A 21,583-nucleotide genomic window follows, 5' to 3' on the forward strand; every position below is an offset into this window, starting at 1 on the left:
ACCAATTTAGTGTTTCCCATGGAATAGGGAATTAGGGGTTTAAGGCATCAGTTACTTCATCTATCTGTTAGGAAATTACCTTCTTTCTGAAGCCTTCTCTGACTCATCCAGGCAGGCTCAGCACTTTCCTTTTAGTATACCTGGCAAGACCCTCCATTTTAACAGTTGTCACATGGTGTTTTAATTCTCTTTACATTTTAACTTCTGCAGTGAATTATAAGCTTCTTGAAAGCTGGAACCACTTTTTTCATTTCTATGACATTAGTACCTAGGACAGTTATTAGATATAGTTTAAGTAATTGAATTATATAGTAATTTCAGGAACATTTTGAAATTTATAAAGTGAATGATGAGTAAACATTTATTGTATCTCATCTTAGAAAACTCTTAGACTCTTTCCAATGAATAGGTAAAGTGTCATAAAATTAAATGCTAAGGAAGAGTTTTATGAAGAAAAAATGAGAAAACATATTTAACTGCCAGTTTACCGCTTTTCATAACTTGTGCTCATGAAATAAAGTATCTTTTTCTTCCATTAGAATGTAAATAATGTTCTGTCTTCCATAGAACTAGTGTTCGGTCATTAATAAAAACTCAATGATTACTTTTTCTCCCAGATAACTTGAGTTTCATGTTGACATGATTTATTCATCTACAGTTTTTACAATAAGAAATGTTACGTTATGTGAAGCATTGTTTAATATATGTCTCTCTTTTTTTAGGCATCATTTTTAACAAAGAAGTTAAATATTGGTGGGAAACGAGTAAATCTTGCTATATGGGTAAGTTAACCTTTTCAGCTTTATGAATGAAGGCCTCTAAATGTTTTTGGTACTCTAGTAACTGATTGGCTCAAGGAATAGGGATAGGAATTTGAATTTCTGGATTTTTTTTTTTTTTTTTTTTTTCAGCCACATCCAGAGCATATCTAAGTTCCTGTTCAGGGATTGAATCTGAGCCACATCTGCAGCCTATGCCACACCTGCAGCACTGCTGGGTCCTTAATATGCTGAACCACAAGGGAACTTCCAGAACCTTTTTTTTTGTTTTCTTTTTAGGACTGCACCCACGGCATATGAAAGTTCCCAGGCTAGGGATCAAATCAGCTACAAGCTGCTGGCCTCAGCCACAGGGGCAATGTGAGATCCCTGCCACGTCTGCGACCTGTGACCTACACCACAGCTCATGGCAATACTGGATCCCTGACCCACTGAGCGAGGCCAGGGATTAAATCCTGATCAACATGGATACTAGTTGGAATCGTTTCCCCTGCGCCACAACGGGAACTCCCCAGAACCTTTTTTCCAAAATAAACATTTCTAAAAATCTCTAAGAATATTCTCTTGAATACAGTTGTATGCATGAACAGTGCTCTCATAACTTCTCAGCTGGAGAAGGTTAATTCAGAGGAATTCCATGTCAGAGAAAGAACACGGAGGTGAACAGCCTCTCTGACCCTTTTTTTTTTTTTAAACCCTCTGTCTCCCTGTCCTAGTCCTCCAAGGGAGTGGCTAGTAGAGAGCAGGGTAAAGGTAATACCATAGGGTTCCTGTTAGCAGGTGGTCCTGGTGCATGCTTTTTCTCCTCATCTCCTCTCTTTAGAGAACCTAAATTTAGTGCAAGGTGTTTCCCTGGCTTATAACACCATTTGTAGCCTTTCCAATCCTTTGACACCTGAATTGGTTTTTTAGTGAGGGTGGGAAGATTGCTGAGGAGTAGGAAGGCTGGGGAGGGTAGAAGTAACCTTTGTAAAACATTAAAACATTAAATATTGTTTATAATTTCACTTAAAAAACTTTTCGTAACCTGTTTTATTTTTTTAACAGTGTTTGGGGGTTATCTGTAACTTTACATCCTACTTTCCAATTAATCAAAAGTTCACTATAGCTACAATAACAGCTAAGTTTTTTTTTCTAATCTAATAAGGGTTTGTTGCTTTATTTAGGATACAGCAGGTCAAGAGAGATTCCATGCATTGGGGCCAATTTACTACAGAGATTCAAATGGAGCTATTTTAGTTTATGATATAACAGATGAAGACTCTTTTCAGAAGGTATTCTGTTTACTTATGGGTAGAAGACTTAATAGAAAAACACTGATTTTCCAAGTCTGCATTAATATACCTTTGTTTACTAAAATGATTAGCCTCGGCTTTAAAGGTAAAATATAGTTTGTACATAAATCATGGCCACTCATATTTTTTAATGGAATATATTTAATTCATGTTAACAATATGGATATCATTTATTAGTAGTTTATTACATGGCTTTCTCAGATATTAGGAAAGGGAAATGATCATAGAGAGTTTTTTTCTCTCTATTAAAGAAAAGTCACATATATTTTTTGATTCCATACACACTGGGCACTCGAAAACTTGGTATGGCTGCATTCTCTTCCCAAATTGTCAAGAGAAACAACGAAGAACTAAATCAAGTTTTAAGCTCTTTCTCCTCACTAAATATTCTGGAGGATGTAATATAAATTTTAAAAGGACAATCTAGGTAGTGTTTATCTTAAAGCTCCTCCATTTTTTTCTTATCCTTCTTTAAACATTCACCACAAATATAGGATTTTTAAAGTTATTTGGAGCCAAAAATGAGTTACTATTAAACTTACCTCTGATTTCTCTTCACAGTTAAAATAGTGACTAATTACTTATTTGACCTTTACTTTGAAAGCCCTTCTTGGAATAACTTTGTCAAGAGTGTGTAATTAAAGGGAGTAATTTCCAAGGCAGAAACTTCCCTTGCCTTGAGTTGCCAGATTTGTAATTGTTGAGATTACTTGGCTTTTTTAGTTTTTTAATTTTAATTTTTACTTATTTCCCAGTATTTAACTGATGAAACAGATTTACAACTTAGTCCTTGGATTATTAATGACATATGGAAAAACTTAGTCCAAAGAGCAGAAAAATGAAGTAATAGGTAGCTTTCAGATTTAATGATATTTTTATAAGTTACTTTGGATATTATTTATTATCCCTTCATGCCTCTCATAAAAATAAATGATTTAAGTATTTTATTGATTAAAAGAAGGTTGAGTCTTTTAGGTTGAAAAGTAACCTCTTTCTATATATGAATACCCTCCAAATTTGGTGGCTTAGAACAACAATTTATTATTTCTCATGGTTTTGAGCCAAAATATCATTAGTGCTAAGGTTGAAGGAACCTATCATACTCTAGAGATAAAGTTTTATCTTACTCTTTTTTGGTACCTGTGTGTACTTTTGTTTTTCCTTTAAGTGTGTGACACAGAAGCTCCTGTGCCCTCTATTTCAGAACCAACTGGGATATAAGACTTTTAATTATGCCTGTGTGTTTTTGAGTCCAAAGTGACTCTATACAACCATATAGTCAGAGGCTGGAATTGACATACTTTTGCTGTGGTTAACAGCTTTGCCTGGACTTATGGATGGTTTATGAAAATTTGTAATTAGAAATACTTTTGTTTATACTTTTATATAGATATGGAGAGATATCTTTCCATTGGATGTTTATATGTGTGTAGTTTGCAGTATAATTTGGCAATAAATAAAGGATCCTGTAGTGAATCATTCCTAGTAACAACTAAATATATGGGCTGTTAGACAAAATTTTTGACATTGGTGAGTTTTAGGTGTTATAATGGTAGTTACTGAAATAAGATTTGTTTCAATATGTACTCTTTTGCATATACAGGTTAAAAACTGGGTCAAAGAATTACGGAAAATGTTGGGGAATGAAATCTGTTTATGTATAGTTGGTAAGTATCATTATATCATTACTTTTTTTTTGTCTTTTTTTTGTCTTTATAGGGCCACACCCACAGCATATGGAGGTTCCCAGGCTAGGGGTCTAATCAGAGCTGTAGCTGCCCGCCTATGCCACAGCCACAGCAACACCAGATCCAAACCATGTCTGCAATCTATACCACAGCTCACAGCAATGCCGGATCCTTAACCGACTGAGCGAGGCCAGGGGTTGAACCTGAAACCTCATGGTTCCTAGTTGGATTCGTTTCCATTGCGCCACGATGGGAACTCCATTACTTTTTTTTTTTTTTTTAATGGGCACACCTGAAGTAAGCATCATTACTTTTTAAAAATATCATTTGTTTCCTTACACTGTATTAAAGAATAGTAAACAAGTCTCATTTTAAATTAGAAAAGAAGAATGGTATTTTAGTATTTAATACTCCAGAATAATTTAGGATTCAGAAGTGATCTTTCTGGAGATTCAAGCATCTATGTTTCAAGGAATGCCTTTGGGAAGCTCTAAACATGTAGGGCTTCCAGGCCCCCAGCCTTGTTTTAATTTGACATTTAGTTTTTCACCGTAACATTGTTTTAGAACCAAAAAAGGGTTTCGGCAACCACTTTGCAGTATAATTAAAATCAATGACTTAAGCTATGTTCTTATTCTATACATTTAACTTTATGCATTTTTGAGTTAAGGACAAATTTCACTCCAAGGATATAAGTTGACCATGATATACTGGAGTTAGGGAGTATTTTCAATGGTAATATTGAGAGTAAAGTAAAAGAACTCTAGAACTCACTCTTGGACTTGTGGGATTTCTTTTTGGTTCCCTTTTTCTTTAGGTCATTATTTTTACGATATAACAGCTAATTATTGATCAGTAAAATCTTCTAGACATTGTGCTGTATACTCAGTGGACATTATCTCATGTAATCCTCACCACGCTATGAGGGCTTTGTCAAGAAAGCTGAGCCCTAAAGATACTTGATAACTTGCTCAATATCATGTAGCTGTCAGAGATGAGATTTAAATCGAAGTCATTCAGACTCCTGTGCTTATGTTATTAATACTTATGATGAATAGCCTCAGGCTGTTTTCTCTCTTCCTTTCTATGTAACTGATAAAGGCTTGGGAGAAACCAGGGTGGTTTTAGTGGAAGACAGAGAATGTATTAGTATTAGAGAATGTATTTAACCTTAAGAATTTTTTTTTTTAACGTGAGTTTACATTTCCTACATTTTGGGAGAAGAGCAGGAGATGATTTGGCTTGCTTTTTTGGGAGGGTATAGGCTGCTTTTTGGTGTGTGCTTTGGAGGTCTTTTTTTTTTTTTTTGGCCACACCCAAGGCATATGGAAGTGGGATCAAACCCATGCCTCATCAGTAACCTGTGTCACAGCAGTGACAATACCAGATCCTTAACCTGCTGAACTACCTGGGAACTCCAAGCCTGCTTTTTAACATCTAGATGCTAGATGTTAGACTAGATGGTGGTTGTATTTCAAACAAGAACACTGGAGTAGTAGCAGTAGACCACATAGGAGGTTGGGGCCAAAACAGCAGCTAGTGTGAGTTTGGCCTGCCTTTGTCTCGTATAAAGGACTTACTGGGAGTAGAAGTGGCCATGATAGGTAAATAATTGAAGATTTGATCATTTGGGATTCTGGGTATTTCTCAGAAGAGAGGAAGAAACGACTAATGACTAATGTAGTCTTAAAAAAGTCAGAGAAGCCTCAAGAACTTGTTACTTGGCCAGGGTCACAAAGTAACATTTAAAAAATTAGAGAGGTAAATAAACTTAGAATAATTAAAATTTGTGTTCTTTATGTTCATATTCTAAGAAGGTTTAGTAATATTGGATCTATTACATAGGGTTCGATGCTTCTCATTTAAAGTTATGTAATATTTATTAATGATTGGTATAAAAGTATAGAAAGCTCTAACTGTCCCTTCTTTTTCATTAGTAAATGTGACATGGAATTTTATTTGTAATTCAGAGTTGGAAGAATTTTGAGAGCCCATTTACCACAAAAGGAATATTTCACAAAGTCACCATATCTGTGTAACCAGTACATCAGAAGCCCTTCCTGTGCTTCTTTTTCATCCCATCTGCTACCCATTTGCCTTCCCTCACCATCCCCTACCTCCAAACATGATCTTGACTTTCTACTGTATCGATTAGTTTTGTTTTGAATTTCACATTAATGGAACCATATGGTACGAATGCTTTTTTGTCTGGCTTTTGGCTTTATCTTTGCAAGATTCCTCTATGTTCTTGTATGTAGAGTAGTTCATTTTACTCTCTTTGCTATTTAATGCTTTATTCTATGAATATTCCACAGTTTATCCTTTTGCTATTGATAGACATTTGCATTATTTTTTCCATGTCTTGATTTTCATTCTTGTTATGTTCAGTGTTTATTTTCTCTTCTGTTTTATTGCTAGCTTCAAAATAATAATAATAATAATAATAAAAATAGGAGTTCCCATTGTAGCTCAGCAGAAATGAATCTGACTAGCATCCATGAGGAATCGGATTCAATTCCTGGCCTTGCTTAGTGGGTTAAGGATTCAGCATTGCTGTGAGCTGTGGTGGAGATAGCAGACGTGGCCCAGATCTTGTGTTGCTGTGGCTGTGGTGTAGGCCGGTGGTTACAGCTCCAATTTGACCCCTAGCCTGGGAACTTTCATATGCTGTGGATGCAGCCCTAAAAATAATAACAATTTTTATTATTATTATAATGCTTCACAGGATTGTGGTGAAGATTAAATAATGATTTGGAAAACACTTGGCATAGAGGAGGCATTTGACAAATACGTGTTCCTTACTATTCACGTAAGACAACCCTTCAGACATTTGAAGCTGATATTTGAATCTTCTCTAGGTCTTCAACTGATTGGCCTAACTTCAGACATCCTCATCCTGATTATTTTTTCTTAGGTTTATTACTGAACCTATAATAAACCTAGAACATCTGTATCAGTGTGTCTCCTAGAGTTGAAATGAACTCTAGAATCCAAACATTATTGAGTCACCATATATCATGGCTCTCTCCTTTTTTTTTTTTTTTAATTATAAACAATTTTTTTTTGGCTGTGCCTGCAGCATGTGGGGGTTCCTGGGTGAGAGATCAAACCCATACCACAGCCGCAACCTGAGCCACTGCATTAACAACACTGGATCCTTAACCTGCCGCGCCAAAAGAGAACTCTTGGTCTCTTTTTTTAAAATCCTCATTCTGTCCTCTGCCAACCTAGCCCAAGATTACTTAGACTTTTTAGCAGGCATGTTAACTCAGTCTCTTTTTTTATAGATTGTAATTAACAAAAATCTGAGTTCCTTTTTTGTAAGTATTTACTCTTCTATCAGGCCTTTCCCATCTTCCTACCTAAGTTATTTAAACCTAAGTGTAGGAATTTCAACTTGTTGTGTTTCTGTATTTTTATTTTTGATATATAATATACTATCCTTTTTTCATGTGTAAATTAGATACTGAACCTTCTAGATCCTTATCTAAGCCATTGGTAATATGTAAACCAGGAATAGAGAGAGAACCCCATACTTTGCCAGCAGAGACTTTCTTCTCTAGATTTAGTTAATCCATTGATCAGCACTCTTAGCTTTGGTTCCTCTATTTAATAGAATATTTTGTTTCTAGTCTGTCCTTAACATTTGTGTATTTGTTAAACAAATATTTACTATTAATAGTAGTTACCATTTATTGAGTGCCAGTACTGTTCTAAGAAGTACACACTTCTTATTTCATTTGAGCCTCCTGACAACACTGCAAGAAGGTATTGTGGCCATTTCCACTTTACACATAAGAAAATGGGCTTAGAGAGCTTGATATTTCCCAAACTACAAAGTATTTGGAAGTAGACCTGGGATTTTAGTTCAGGTTGTCTGCTACTTCAAGGCCGTATCCTTAAGCAACACTAGGTATTGCTTATTATGTACCAGGCTTTAGGAATAGTGTTGAATAAGTTAAAAAAATAGACATGGTCCTTGTCTTCCCAGAGCTTATATAGGGTAAGAGAAAAACAAGCTGTTATTGTATATTATGATAATTGCTATGAAAGGGGAAGGTGAGAATGTTGTAATAGCACAAAAGCAAACCTAACTAAATTGGGGATAGAGAGTAAGGGATTTCCTAGAGTGTTGATTTAACTAAGTTAGCTAGATGAAGCCAACCAGGGTTGTGGTAGAAAATGTGTTAATTATCACATGCTTTAATTTCTTCATAACAGTATTGATTTTTCTATTTGATTATTCACTGTGATGAATATGGTTGATTTTAATACCCAAATTTTTTGGGGGGGCTGCACCCATGGCATGCAGAAATTCTTGAGCTAGGGTTCAAACCCATGCCACAGCAGTGACTCAAGCCACAGCAGTGACAATGCTGGATCCTTAACCTGCTGAGCCACCAGGGAACTCCTAGACCTTTTCAATATACCTCATTTTCACATCGACCCTGCAAGGTTTATTAGCTACTTTTGTACAAAGTGAGACTAAGTAGTTAAGTAATTTGCCCAAAATTTTATCGTTGTGAAGTAAGCCAGGACTTAAAAACAATTTTTATAAAATTTAAGAGATTATTTCCACTAAGCCGCATATCCAATCTAAGCAAAATCTAGCTTATTATTGCTATTAGGCCTCTTCCCTTAATAGTGGGTATATCCCTTCCATGTTCTTAATTCAGATATTTTTAAAGAAGATAAAGTGTTTAGTATTCTTAGCAGGGTGGCCTTTTCCTCTTCAACAGCTTCAGCCCCCCCCACCCCCACCCCACCCCGCAACCTGTACAGTACCTCCTTTCAAGAGGTGCTTATTTTGGTGCTTTTTCTTTTCAGGTATTTTAAGCTTTTAGAAAGTTCCCAGTGTAGCTGCACAGTACTATTGAAATAGATAAAGCCTCAAAGCCATAATGCTTTAGCTCTCTTGCTTTTGAAAGAAAAAAAAGGGGGGGGGGGGCGCTAGAAAGGTCTTGAACTTTCGATAGGTGTCAGTCACTAAAAGGCAGTTTTGTGACTTAGTCTGTATCATCAATCCATTTTGAACTGTTCAAATAGTTAAGTAGAGGGATTACTTTGGTTTAAAATAATTATGTTATTAAAATAGTTAACTTTTAATAAGATTTATTAAAGTTAGTTAAGTTTAAATGTTATTAAATAATAAGGTAATATCTGAATAAATTTCCCCAAATACTCATATGACTCAGCAAGTGATTACCTACTTTTCCCATTCTCATTTTTAAAAAAAATAGATTTTGAGGAGTTCCTGTTGTGGCACAAACAAAATGAATCTATGAGGATGCAGGTTTGAATCGTAGCCTCACTCAGTAGGTCAGGTATCCGGCATTACCATGAGCTGTGATGTATGTCGCAGACGTGGCTCAGATCCCGTGTGGCTGTGGCTGTGGCTATAACTGGCAGCTGTAGCTCTAATTTGACCCCTAGCCTGGGAATCTCCATATGCCGTGGGTGTGGCCCTAAAAAGCAAAAAAAAAAAAAAAAAAAAGTTGATAATTCTGATGGATTTTGAAGAGTCATTAAAGATCTAAAAAAACAACTCATAGGGTTTTAGTTAATTACAACAAAAGTGTCCTTAATATCTATGGGGGGCTCCTATTTTACCTTTTCACAGTGGCAGAATCTTGTGCCTCTGTTGGAGCTACTTGCCACTAGATGGTGCTTTTTGCACTCTTTGTATCATAAAACACTTATTCCACTGGTGACTTGGATATATTGGTTGTAATATTTAGCAAATTAAAAATTTTACTGACAGTATAATGCAGGAAATCACTGACTTCTTGCTGAGGTATACTGATAACTGTTTAAAGAAGGAAGAGTTCTTCATTTAAGTAATTAAATAAATAAATAAAAAATAAGGAAGAGTTCATTACTGAATTTTTAGTACACACTGAGCTTTATTATGTCTGCTTCCCTTCCTCTCAACCTTAGGCGATGGTGTCACATCATGCTTTGAAGCTGTGCCTTAATTAGGTGCTCAGATTATTTGAGATCATCCATATACAGCATCTCTGGACTTGTACCTCTCAGTTCTAAACATTATATCTTTCATTGGGTGCTTGCTTCAGTGCTTTATCTGAAGTTGTCTTCTGGGCTTTGTAAGGTTATAAGAAAAAATGACCTTATTTACAAGGTTTCCTTTCTAACCCCTGCAGGTCATAATAGGAGAAATTAAAATATTTTTTGAAGTGTCCTTTCTTAGGGTATTTTTCCCCTTTCCAGTTTGTCATTTTCATTGCCTTTAGCACTCTGTCCAGCCTACCTATTTTAATCTCTACTCTGTGGAGGAATTAATTAATGAGGAATCTGCAGAGTTCCTTGGTGGCTTAGCCAATCTTGTCATTTCATTGCTGTGGCTTGGGTTACTGTTGTGGCTCGATTTGATCCCTGGCCCAGGAATTTTCACATGCTGCAGGCGAGGTCAGAAAATATCAAAACAAACAAATAAGGAATCTGCATTTTGCAGTTTCTTCACTTTTGTTCTGGTGGCTTTTTAGCGTAATCTCAGTTTGGTTCCATTATTTAAAGAGAGCTAAACTTATTTTTAGTAATTTAAGATCTGCACGATGTTCATATACTGTTATCTCATGTTTGCAGAACAAACAGTACAGTTCCTTCCCCTTCAGTGGTAAAGTGCTTCAAAAGCCTTACATTTTAATGCTTTCTTTAACCAGTACATGTCACCTAGAAAACCAAAATACTCTTAGGATCCATGAAGCTAGCCTAATATATTTTCATGAACAATAAGGTGGCCTTGCTTAATTATTGACCAGCTTGACGTTCGTTTACTCTTGACTGAGAATCATAAGTTTATCCTTAGGGTTCCCTAGTGAAATCAATTATGGCTATTATACCCTAAATCAAAAATAGTACTCGTTTCTTTGGAAAAGTTATTTTCTCTGGCAGAGGCTGCATCTTCCGGAAGGATATGCATTGAACCATTGAGGGAGGTTAAGGTGTTTGTCTTGACAGTCATGATCAACCTTCATGTCATAGAAGTTATGTAACTTTATAGTTTCAGGACACTTAGAAGCCTGACAGGGATTTGTATTATTTTTCTAAGTGAGTAAAATGGCAGTCGTATGTTTTTAATTGGCTTAATTTCATTATAAAAATGAATAAATATAAAGACTGGCGTTTACTTTTCCAAATCAGGTAATAAGATAGACTTGGAGAAGGAGAGACATGTTTCCATTCAAGAAGCAGAATCGTAAGTGTTCCCTTCTTCCTTCCCCCAGTCACCTCCTGTAAAAAGTCTTTATCTTTGCACAGTGTTCATTACCATTTAGTTATTACTCAAACCTCTTAATATAGAGTGAGCTGTTGGATTCAGTGAAGCATACTTACATTGGTAATTTCTGGACTTCTGGTGACATTTAAAGATATTTCACTCTTAACTTTTCTTTCTGACTGCAGTAAAAAATGTAAGAGTGAGGCAAAAGAAAGTTGTCATAGCCAAATAATCAGTGAGTCACAAAAACTAAAGTATTTGGGTTCCAAATTAACTTATAAAAATTTCAAATCTTGTTATATTCTTTTTTAAAAGTTGGTTCAATATAGTGGGATGTTAAGTGGTACATAATCTTAATTTCACTAAACCTGAGTTGATTAGTAATAAGTCACTAAAGTTGCTAATGTGAAAAAAATAACAGTCATGACAAAAACATGAATCATTTTTTTACATCAATTTCCAATGTTACTTTTTTTTGTTTTTAAGGTATGCAGAATCTGTGGGAGCAAAACATTATCATACTTCAGCCAAACAGAACAAAGGAATTGAGGAACTCTTTCTTGACCTTTGTAAAAGTAAGTATATTTAGATTTAGTATGGTTACTTATGGCTCTTTTAAAAATATTAGTTATATATTTCTGAAGTGATGTTTTACATTCTCCATTTTGACCACAGTAATGATTTATCACATTGACCAGTATCATTATTTACTTATTTATTTATTTTTTTTCTTTTTAGGGCTGCACTCACGGCATATGTAGATTCCCAGGCTAGGGGTCGAATCAGAGCTACAGCCTCCAGCTTGTCCCACAGCCACAGCAATGCAGGATCCAAGCCGTGTCTGTGACCCTCACCACAGCTCACAGCAACGCTGGATCCTTAACCCTCTGATCGAGGCCAGGGATCAGACCTGCAACCTCATGGTTCCTAGATGAATACTTTTCAGCTGCGCCATAATGGAAAACTCCTATTTACTTAATATTTTTAACTCATTTAAAAAATTTATTTATTGAAGTATAGTTGATTTACAGTGTTGTGTTAATTAATGCTATGTAACAGGGTGATTCAGTTATACATGTATATCACGTACATATATATACACACACACTTTTTTTCCATAGTCTTAACTCATTTTTTGAAGCTTAAAAACCTAATTTAGCCCTATTTCAAGTAGTACTCAATGGCTTTGAAATTGTATGTGTAGTATTGCTAAATATATATTAAAATAAGTGCATTACTATTAAAAGTAAAAATGCAAGGGGAATATGCAGAATAAAACATATTTAAGAGATGTAACACCCAGTTGTGGTGGATGGACTTTATCTGGATCCTAATTTGACAATTACTAAAAAAGAACATTTATGGAACAGGACTATGAATACTCACTGGATATTGAAGATATTAAAAATTATTTTAGGAGTTCCCAAGTCGCTCAGTGGGTTAAGTATCCAGTGTTGTCACTGCTGTGGCTTGAGTTGATGCTATGGCATAGGTTCAATCTCTGGCCTGGGAACTTCTGCATGTTTCACTTTAAAAAAGAGTTCTTGTTTTTTAAAAAAAGTTATCTTTTACAGATCATAGTAAAGTAATTTCTGAACAAAATTACATGTCTGGAATTTGATTTAAAATAATGGTAGGTGAGTTCCCATTGTGGCTTAGCAGAAACGAACCTGACTAGTATCGGTGAGGATGTGGATGTGATGCCTGGCCTCGTTTAGTGGGTTAAGGATCTGGCATTGCTGTGAGCTGTGGTGTACGTTACATATGCAGCTTGGATCCGGCAGATGTGGCTCCAATTCAAGGTTAGCCTGAGAACTTCCATATGCCACACATGCAGCCCTAAAAAAATAATATCAATAATAATAATGGTAGGGATGCTTGTAAGTGTAGATAAAATTGTATCATGGACATACGGATTTTCATTATGCTCTTCTTTCTACTTTTATATGTGTTTGAACTTTTCCATATTAAAAATTTGTAGGAGTTCCCGTCGTGGCTCAGTGGTTAACAAATCTGACTAGGAACCATGAGGTTGCGGGTTCGATCTCTGGCCTTGGTCATTGAGTTAAGGATCTGGCATTGCTGTGAGCTGTGGTGTAGGTCGCAGACGAGGCTCAGATCCCATGTTGCTGTGGCTCTGGCGTAGGCCGGTAGCTACAGCTCCGATTCAACCCCTAGCCTGGGAACCTCCATATGCCGCGGGAGTGGCCCCAGAAAAGGCAAAAAAAAAAAATGTGAAAAGAGAGAAAGGAAAATGTCATATACAACCTGAAAGTCATTTCTCATATCACCAGTAGAGGACATACTATAATTAGGAGAACTCTAGTCTACAGAATAATGGATTGAAATATTTTGTCAAATTATATTCCTTGGCACTCTCCGGTGGCTTAATGGGTTGAGGATCCAGCATTATCACTGCTGTGGCTCAAGTCACTGCTGTGGAACGGGTTTGATCCCTGGCCTAGGAACTTCTGCATGCTGCAGATACAGCCAACAATAAAAGAAAAAATTTATATTCTTTGAAATTATAGACCCTAGACTCTTGAGAACGTGATAAAACAATGGTTTGTCTCTCTAATGTACATGTACACAAACTTTGGAGTAGATTTCAGTTATATGTAAATCGGAAGATCATTCATAATTCTGTTAGAGTAGTAATTCTTTCTTTCTTTACTTATTTATTTTGCCTTTTTTTGTCTTTTTAGGGCCGCACCCGAGGCATGTGGAGGTTCCCAGGCTAGGGGTCCAATCGAAGCTGTAGCCGCCAGCGTTTGCCAGTAGGGTAGTAATTCTTTAAATGAGGTCCCCTGATTAACAGTATTTGCATCACTTGAGAATGTGTTAGAAATGCAGATCCTTAGGTCTGCCCCAAATCTGCTAAATCAGAATATCTGGGGTGTGCCCAGAAGCTGTGTTTTTAGCAATCCCTTCTTAGATTCTAATGCATACTGAAATTTGAGAAACATTGCTGTACATATCAATCACAGGACCTTGTTAAAATAAATGTATATTTTGATAAAGTGGGTATGGTGTGGGCCTGAGCTTGTCTTTTCTAACAGACACCCAAGTGGTAATAATACTAGTCTTCAAATCATACTTTGAATACCAAGGTTTTAGATTAGTGGATTATAAATTTTTTTTTGAGAGCAATATGTAGTTTATTGCAGGTCAGATATGCCTTAATAAAGCTGTTTTTTTTTGTATTTTTTTTAATTACTCAATGAATTTATCACACCTGTAGTTGTACAATGAGGATTATAAATGTTTTATATCTTATATCTTTATATAAAAAATTTGAGTATTCTCCATAAATATATTTTAAAGTTATAGGACATGTACAAGTATTTATATATTTTACATATTATAAAACATACATGAAATAGAAATTTTGAAAGGTTGAGGAAAAATAAATAGAAATTAGAATTTGTAATGTTTTCTAATTCATCTCAGTGAATTGTCCCTTATAACTCAATTTGGAAATCATTGTGTTTCAGAGCAGTTTCTGGACCCAAGTTTAAGAACTCTAATTTTGTTTTAAGGACCTGGTTTTTTTCTTCATCTTCTCTGATTTGTATTTTGCAACTATTTACTTCCAGTCTATGTCTTATATTTTTATTTTTCTTAACTGTCTTGCAAAGAGCAGAAGTTGTAAATTTTAGTGAGGTCTGATTTATCAGTTTTTCTTTATGCATTGTGTTTTTTTATTTTCTTTTTTTGGGGGGCGGGGGGCCGGGAGGCATGCCTGTTTCATGCAGAAGTTCCTGGGCTAGGGATTGAACATGCACCACAAGAGTGACCCAAGCCATAGCAATGACCTGAACTGCAGCACTCACAACATCAGATCCTTAACTTGCTGCACTACCAGGGATCTCCCTGAATCGTGTTTCTTGTGTCTTACATTAGAAATCTTTGCTAACTCAAAGTCACAAAGATTTTATTCCTCGTATGTTTTCTTCTAAAAATTTTGTTTTATATTTAAGTCTATAATTTTTTGTTAATTTTCACATATAGTGGAAGGTACAGCTCGAACTTCTGTCTTTTACATGTAAATGTCCAGTACCAGTACTATTCTCTCTTTTTCTTTTTCTTTTTTTCCTGTCTTTTTAGGGCCACCCCTGTGGCATATGGAGGTTCCCGGGCTAGGGGTTGAATTGGAGCTGTAGCTGCTGGCCTGTGCCACAGCCATGCCAGATCCAAGCCACGTCTGCGACCTACACCGAAGCTCATGGCAACACGGAACTTTAACCCACTGATTGAGGCCATGGATTGAACCTGCATGCTCATGGATCCTAATCAGATTCTTTTCCACTGAGCCATGATGGGAACTCCTCCAGTACTATTTCTTGAAAAGAATACTTTGTTTTCATTGAATAAACTTGGCACATATGTTAATAATCAAGTAACCATATATCTGGGGGTTTATTTCTGGACTTTGTTCCAATGTCTCTGTATTTCTCCTTTTACCAGTATCTCACTGTCATCATTAGAGCAACTTTCTGCTGTTATCTTTAAATCAGATAGTGTGAGTCCTTCAGCTTTGTTTCTTCCTCTTAAACTGTTTCATTCTTTCAGATATTATTTGCTTAAAACTCACATTATTTGTTGAAGGATAACGTGATACAAGTACCCTAAATATCGTTTGTATTTAGAACAATTTTAACTTCTTTGACAAATTTCTAAGTGTACTTGGAAAAGCTTCAGGATGGGAAAAGCTTCAGGATGATACTTCTGTACATTCATTGGTTCAAATCAAAAACTTCTTTTCTCTATTGATGTCACAGTGGCCATTTTACAACTGGACAAACACCATTGCTATTATTTTTATTTAGTTTCCTTGTTGGTTGAAAGTCATCAGCAGCTATCATGGTGGTATACTGAAATTGTAGAAAGGGAAAACTCAGATTGCGATCCTAAATAATTTCTGCTTTCTCCCTCTCTTAGGGATGATAGAAACAGCACAAGTGGATGAGAGGGCAAAAGGCAATGGCTCCAGTCAACCAGGAGCTACAAGGCGAGGTGTGCAGATTATTGATGATGAACCTCAAGCCCAGAGCGGTGGTGGAGGGTGCTGTTCTTCTGGATAACTGTTGACCCCTAAGAAATTAAACAAACTGTGGATCATTGCCCTCAACATGAAGACTGCCATATTCCAAGTCACATTATTTTACCAATGGAATTATAGGATTAACAGTATTTTAAATTATGTTTATAACACTGCAGAGACCTTAAGTGCTAAACTTAGTGGAGTTTGTGACCAGAGAATTGGCATTTTCTACAAATGTTAACAAAGCAATTACCAATGGCCTTTTTACATATTTTTTTTCTTTAATAAGGAATAATATGCATGTAGAAAAGACCTACTTAAAGTCTTCATTTATATTCTTTTAAATCAGATCTTTATTTAATAACTTATATATGTTGTTGGAATGGTATACATTTTTGCAGCCCTTTGTATTTTGTGGTAGTTTGAATTGTATCACTTCTAAACAGCAAACTTTTTGTTTTCATTTTTTTTTTAATTAGCAGATACCTGAAGTACTATTTTTGCAGGGTTTGCACAGGCCCTTAACTGTCTACTACTTTGATATAATCTATATACATCCTGTATGCTGAGCTGGTAAAATACATTGTAAACTACATATTAAATATTTTATCTGCTTTTACAAGCGCAAGGTGCAAAAATATATACGGTAGTCTCATTGATGACTGTAAAGTGAATTAACATTTGGTGATAATGCCTAAGCTTTTTGACTCTGATATAAAAATTATAGCTCCCCTTCACTTTTGTCTTAACTTAAAAGTGGCGTGTTTAAATTTTCTCATATACTTTACTTGAACTATTGCTGTTGTCACATTTTTTGCCTCTGTAAATCCATCTGATGATTGAACAACAGCATTTGCCTTTTGGTTTGGGTTTTTTTGTTGTTCTTTTGTTGGGGTTTTTGTTCTTTTGTTTTTTTGTTTTTGTTTTTTGGGATAAGAGATGACTTCTGATTTTGCTTTAGAATGGTTACCTTAGAAGTATTTGAGTGGAGCATGCTGAGTTTCACTTCTGCAACGGCTTTAGTTTTCTCTTAGGCTTTATATGAGATGGATTCACTGGTGTGAGAAGAAAGTTAGAAGAAGTCCCAGATAGTAGCCACTCACCAAGACTCATTCATACAGCATGTTGGTGGTAGTTTCTGCTCCCGAGGAAGCACTTGTAGATCTTTTGTGAGCAAGCTGTTTTTGTTCATTGCTTGCCAGAGATGAACACAGAAATTTTTGTTTCATTTTATAAGAGCTATCCTTCTAAGTTTCTTTGAAGGGACACATTTCATGTAATGCAGTTATAGCGAACACTGGAAAGATTTATTATAAAATTATATTCTTGTATACTTTGTAAATTAGTTTCTCACTAGGTTTTGTTTTTTTTTTCCTAAGTAAGCATAGGACTGAACTTAAATTTGTTAATTTTAATAGAATCAGGCACTGCTCACTGAAGGAACACAAATTGTGGAAATTAACATAAATTGTTCTTGTTCTAATACATATATTTTTCCATTTCTGTCATGCTTGGAAAACCAGTAAATGTTATGTCTAAGATAAAATGGAATGTCCCTGGGTTTCCTTTTTGTAAGAAGCAGAAGTATGCAATAAAGTTACTAGCATGAGCAATTAAGAGGATATGAAGAGGTCATAGTTAATAAAGAAGAAACTTTCCCAGATGGGTTAAAGTTGAATAGATCAACACCTTGATGTGATGCTAGAATTTTAACTTAGTATTAAGTATTCCATACTTCCTCATTTTGCCTTCTTCAGTTATCATCCTTGCCAAACTCAACACACTGCTTCTCTGTTGTGTGTGGTAAGGGAGGGTAGGGTGGGACAAGTCCTCAGGAAGATAAGCTAAAACTGTCTTCTTCTATGAGATGACTGTACTCTATGTAGTTTCTTGGTTTCCTTTGAAATTACTATTTATGCAGGGGGTAGAGGGAGGCAGAGGGAATCATGAGTACACATATAGGAAAAATTGTTTTTGCCCTCTTGATTCTTTCGGTGATGGTAATGAAAGGCTTGACATTTGTAGATGGAAAATAAGCCCTTCTCCACTGGAATGAAGTATGTTTATAAAACTAATGCGATGAAATTGAGCTTTATTCCAAAAAAATAAAGTCATAAAGCCTGATAATCGGAGAGTTGTACGCTGAATTTTTGACCCTATATTAGTGATATAAAGTCCAGATAGAAACTCCTGCTTCAGAAGTGCCAGATAATTATTGGTGGGGTATAGCCACTCTCCATATTTTTTTTCTCCTTTACTCTCCCTTGGTTTCTGTGTATCTTTAACCTCTAGCATTTCAGTCTTCTTTTTTTTAACCTGTAATTTAAGCTAATTCAGTAGCAACAGTAGATAATACAATATACCTGTCCTTGCTCTGAAGCCCAAAAAGTCCTTAGGGAGGAATAGAGTGAAAGGGTAATGAAAGAGGACCAACCAGTTGCAGCATGTGTACAAAGGAAAGATAAAGAGATGATAAACCAAGGCTGAGGACGTTTTTCTGATACTTTGTTTACTTCTCTAATATGTTTTTTTGTGTTCCTGTCCTTATGATTGTGCTGTTAGGAAGAAGACACAAGTTACCGTGTTGTGTATTAAAAATAGTGGGTAGGTAGAACCAGTATATTTTTTATCTAGTAAGTGTGTACTCAGTATATATAATTAAAAATTGGTTTAGGATAGTCATTATAAAGGTCTCTGAATATTTAAAGTATGCAATCATTGTTTCTGTAATGATGATGAGTATTCTGCTTCTTTTGCATTGTGATTATAGAGGAAGGTCATTGTTTTAAAAAATGTGTATTGCAACAATTTTGGGGTAAACAGTAATCTGACAAGAAACAAGCATCATGTTATTGTATGAAGTAAGATTGTTTGAATTTGCTTTGTTTTGGGTTATCTCTTGAAAGTAGCCTTAAGCTATGGCTGTTACAGCTAAATTGAAATATTTTAAAAAAATATATTAGCTATGTATTAGTGATTAGTTAACATTAGAACAATGTTTCATTTTTAGATTTTTTAGTAAGAAAAAATAAGATTTGGGGTCTAGGGAAGGAGGGTAGTAAGGAGTAGAATGAAAGTCAGATAGATATGAAATTCTACAACCTGACAGTTGACAGTTTAAAATCATTTTGAAAACCACATTACTTTTATCAAATAGTTTCTAAATGAGGCAAGTTACGCATTGTGCCAAATATTTAGAACATTAAAAAAAAATGAATTGTTGTACTGTTTATTTCTTTTAATACATAATTTGCAATTTTCTATATTATAAATGGTACCAGGAGTCTATCATTGATCTTATACTATCTTCAGATAATATAACTTATCTTTATATTTACTGCTTACTACTCTAAAAGCGTTTGATCAGTGCCTTTGACTTTTGAACTTTATTTTGCTACTTGTTTGCCATTATAGTTTGCACAGTTTTATTTATAGATAGCATAGCAAGGAGGGGGGTACTTAACTTGTGACCATTTAAAATGTTAAGATCTTCTAGAAAAGGGTATAGCTAGTAGTGATCAGCAAGGGCCTTAATAATTTTTAAAGCTGTAAAGACTGAATAGAAAAGTATTCTTTTCTAAATTACAAAATACATTTTACCTAGATTTGAATAATTAAAAGTTGGGATTCATTGAATGTATACATTTACTTGGTTTCATAATGGACATTGATTCTAGTAAGCTGCTGTTCTGTAATTTTTAATTAACTAAAACAGATTAATATATTTGGTGTCATGGACTAGAATTAATGCTACACATACGTCCAACTTTGATGGCTTTTCTTGTTTCCCAAGAAAACAAACTAATCACAATTCTGAGCAAACTTTCCTAAATATAAGTATTTTAGTATTAATCATATATAATGAAAAAAACTAAGAAATATTCTTAGGAGTTTCCAATTTTAAGCAGAAATGCTCTGTGGGAGTTCCTGTCATGGCTCAGTGGTTAACGAATCCGACTAGGAACCATGAGGTTGTGGGTTCGATCCCTGGGTTAAGGATCGATCAGTGGCTTAAGGATTCAGCATTGCCGTGAGCTGTGGTGTAGGTTGCAGATGTGTCTCAGATCTGGCGTTGCTATGTCTGTGGCATAGGCCGGCGGCTACAGCTCCGATTCAGCCCCTAGCCTGGGGACCTCCATGTGCCGTGGGGGCATCCCTAGAAAAGACAAAAAAAAAATGCTTTGCTTTTAAACAAATATCACTTACATTTGGTGGACCTTTAGCACTGCTTGGTGCTACTTGGGATTTATATATAATCTCTTTTCTGAGGAAGCTGAGTGTGCTTTTGAGTGTTAACTTTTCTACTGCAACATTTTCTCTACAGTAGATAATGAACATGGAAAGTTATTACCTGCCACACCCAGAAAGAATCGTATCCTTAAAGCATCTGGTCTTCAGGAGACTGCACATATTTCCAAATGCATTACATTAAGCCAAAAGATAGGCCTGCTAACTAAAATGGTCTTCTTTCTCCCCACTGTACGAGTTCTTATTTTGATTTTGATACTTCCTGGCAGCTGTATCATCTCTTCATTATCAAATACTCAAGAAGAAGATAATATGATTTCCTTAAATTTGAACTTGTGTAGAGCAATGAGAGAAAGATGAGGGATAGGAGGGATAAAGTGTGATAACATTGATAAACAGACAATGGTGGTATTTGGGTACCTCCTCCCAAATGGTAACTATAACTCTGTAGTATATACTCTTCAATCACCTTTTCTCTGTGCATTTATATACATATATATTTACCTATAAAAATACATAATTTTGTGCATTTAAAATTTTTACATAAATTGTATCTTACTATGCATGCGTTTTTTGCAACTTGCTTTTTTTCTTACCAACATGTCTAGGAGCTCTTAATCTCTTACTTATGTCAATATATACAGACTTTTATTTTCTCCCAAATCTCTTTGGGTGTGTTTTGCCTTTTTAAGTAATCTCTGACTATTCATAAAATTTTCGCCAAAGGAATCTGGTCAATTAGATAAATTTCATTGGAATCATAGAATTTAAATGCAAGCCAGTTCTTACCTTAGAACCAGGGTCTCTTTTAAACATGTGAGTTAGGAAATTAGGGGAGTTTCCATCGTCGCTTAGTGGAAACGAATCTGAGTAGTATCCATGAGGACGCAGGTTCGATCCCTGGCTTTGCTCAGTGGGTTAAGGATCTGGCGTTGCCACGAGCTGTGGTGTAGGTTGCAGATGCTGCTCTGATCCTGAGTTGCCGTGGCTGTGGTGTAGGCCTGCTGCTACACCCCCAATTCGACCCCTGGTCTGGGAACCTCCATATGCTGCGAGTGTAGCTCTTAGAAAGACAAAAAAAAAAAAAAAAAATTAAAAAAATGAAATTAGAAAGGCATCTGCCTACAATTCATTTGAAGTATTTTACTTTTGGTCTACTCTTCACTGGTTAATATATAAAATTCAGGAGTTTAGCGATTTTTCTTTCTTCAGAGTAGGTTTTTATTTGAGGGAAGAAAGAAAGGAAAGGTATAGCTGTTAGGGAAGAGGACAGAGTAAACTAAAATGAGTCT

General features: G+C 35.5%; 1 protein-coding gene across 1 annotated transcript in view; it reads left to right on the top strand.

The window, feature by feature from the left end:
• Nucleotides 1-18,170, top strand: part of RAB21 (RAB21, member RAS oncogene family) — a 30,376-nt gene extending 12,206 nt beyond the window's left edge. The window contains exons 2-7 of the mRNA XM_047787205.1: nucleotides 723-782; nucleotides 1,946-2,053; nucleotides 3,678-3,741; nucleotides 10,924-10,978; nucleotides 11,486-11,574; nucleotides 15,941-18,170. Of these exons, the coding sequence (XP_047643161.1) occupies nucleotides 723-782; nucleotides 1,946-2,053; nucleotides 3,678-3,741; nucleotides 10,924-10,978; nucleotides 11,486-11,574; nucleotides 15,941-16,083 (519 nt within the window). The 3' untranslated portion in view covers nucleotides 16,084-18,170. The remainder of the gene's footprint in view (nucleotides 1-722; nucleotides 783-1,945; nucleotides 2,054-3,677; nucleotides 3,742-10,923; nucleotides 10,979-11,485; nucleotides 11,575-15,940) is intronic.
• The last annotated feature ends 3,413 nt before the right edge of the window (nucleotides 18,171-21,583 follow it).

The sequence above is a fragment of the Phacochoerus africanus genome, chromosome 7, assembly GCF_016906955.1.
Source record: "Phacochoerus africanus isolate WHEZ1 chromosome 7, ROS_Pafr_v1, whole genome shotgun sequence".
NCBI classification, from domain to species: domain Eukaryota; kingdom Metazoa; phylum Chordata; class Mammalia; order Artiodactyla; family Suidae; genus Phacochoerus; species Phacochoerus africanus.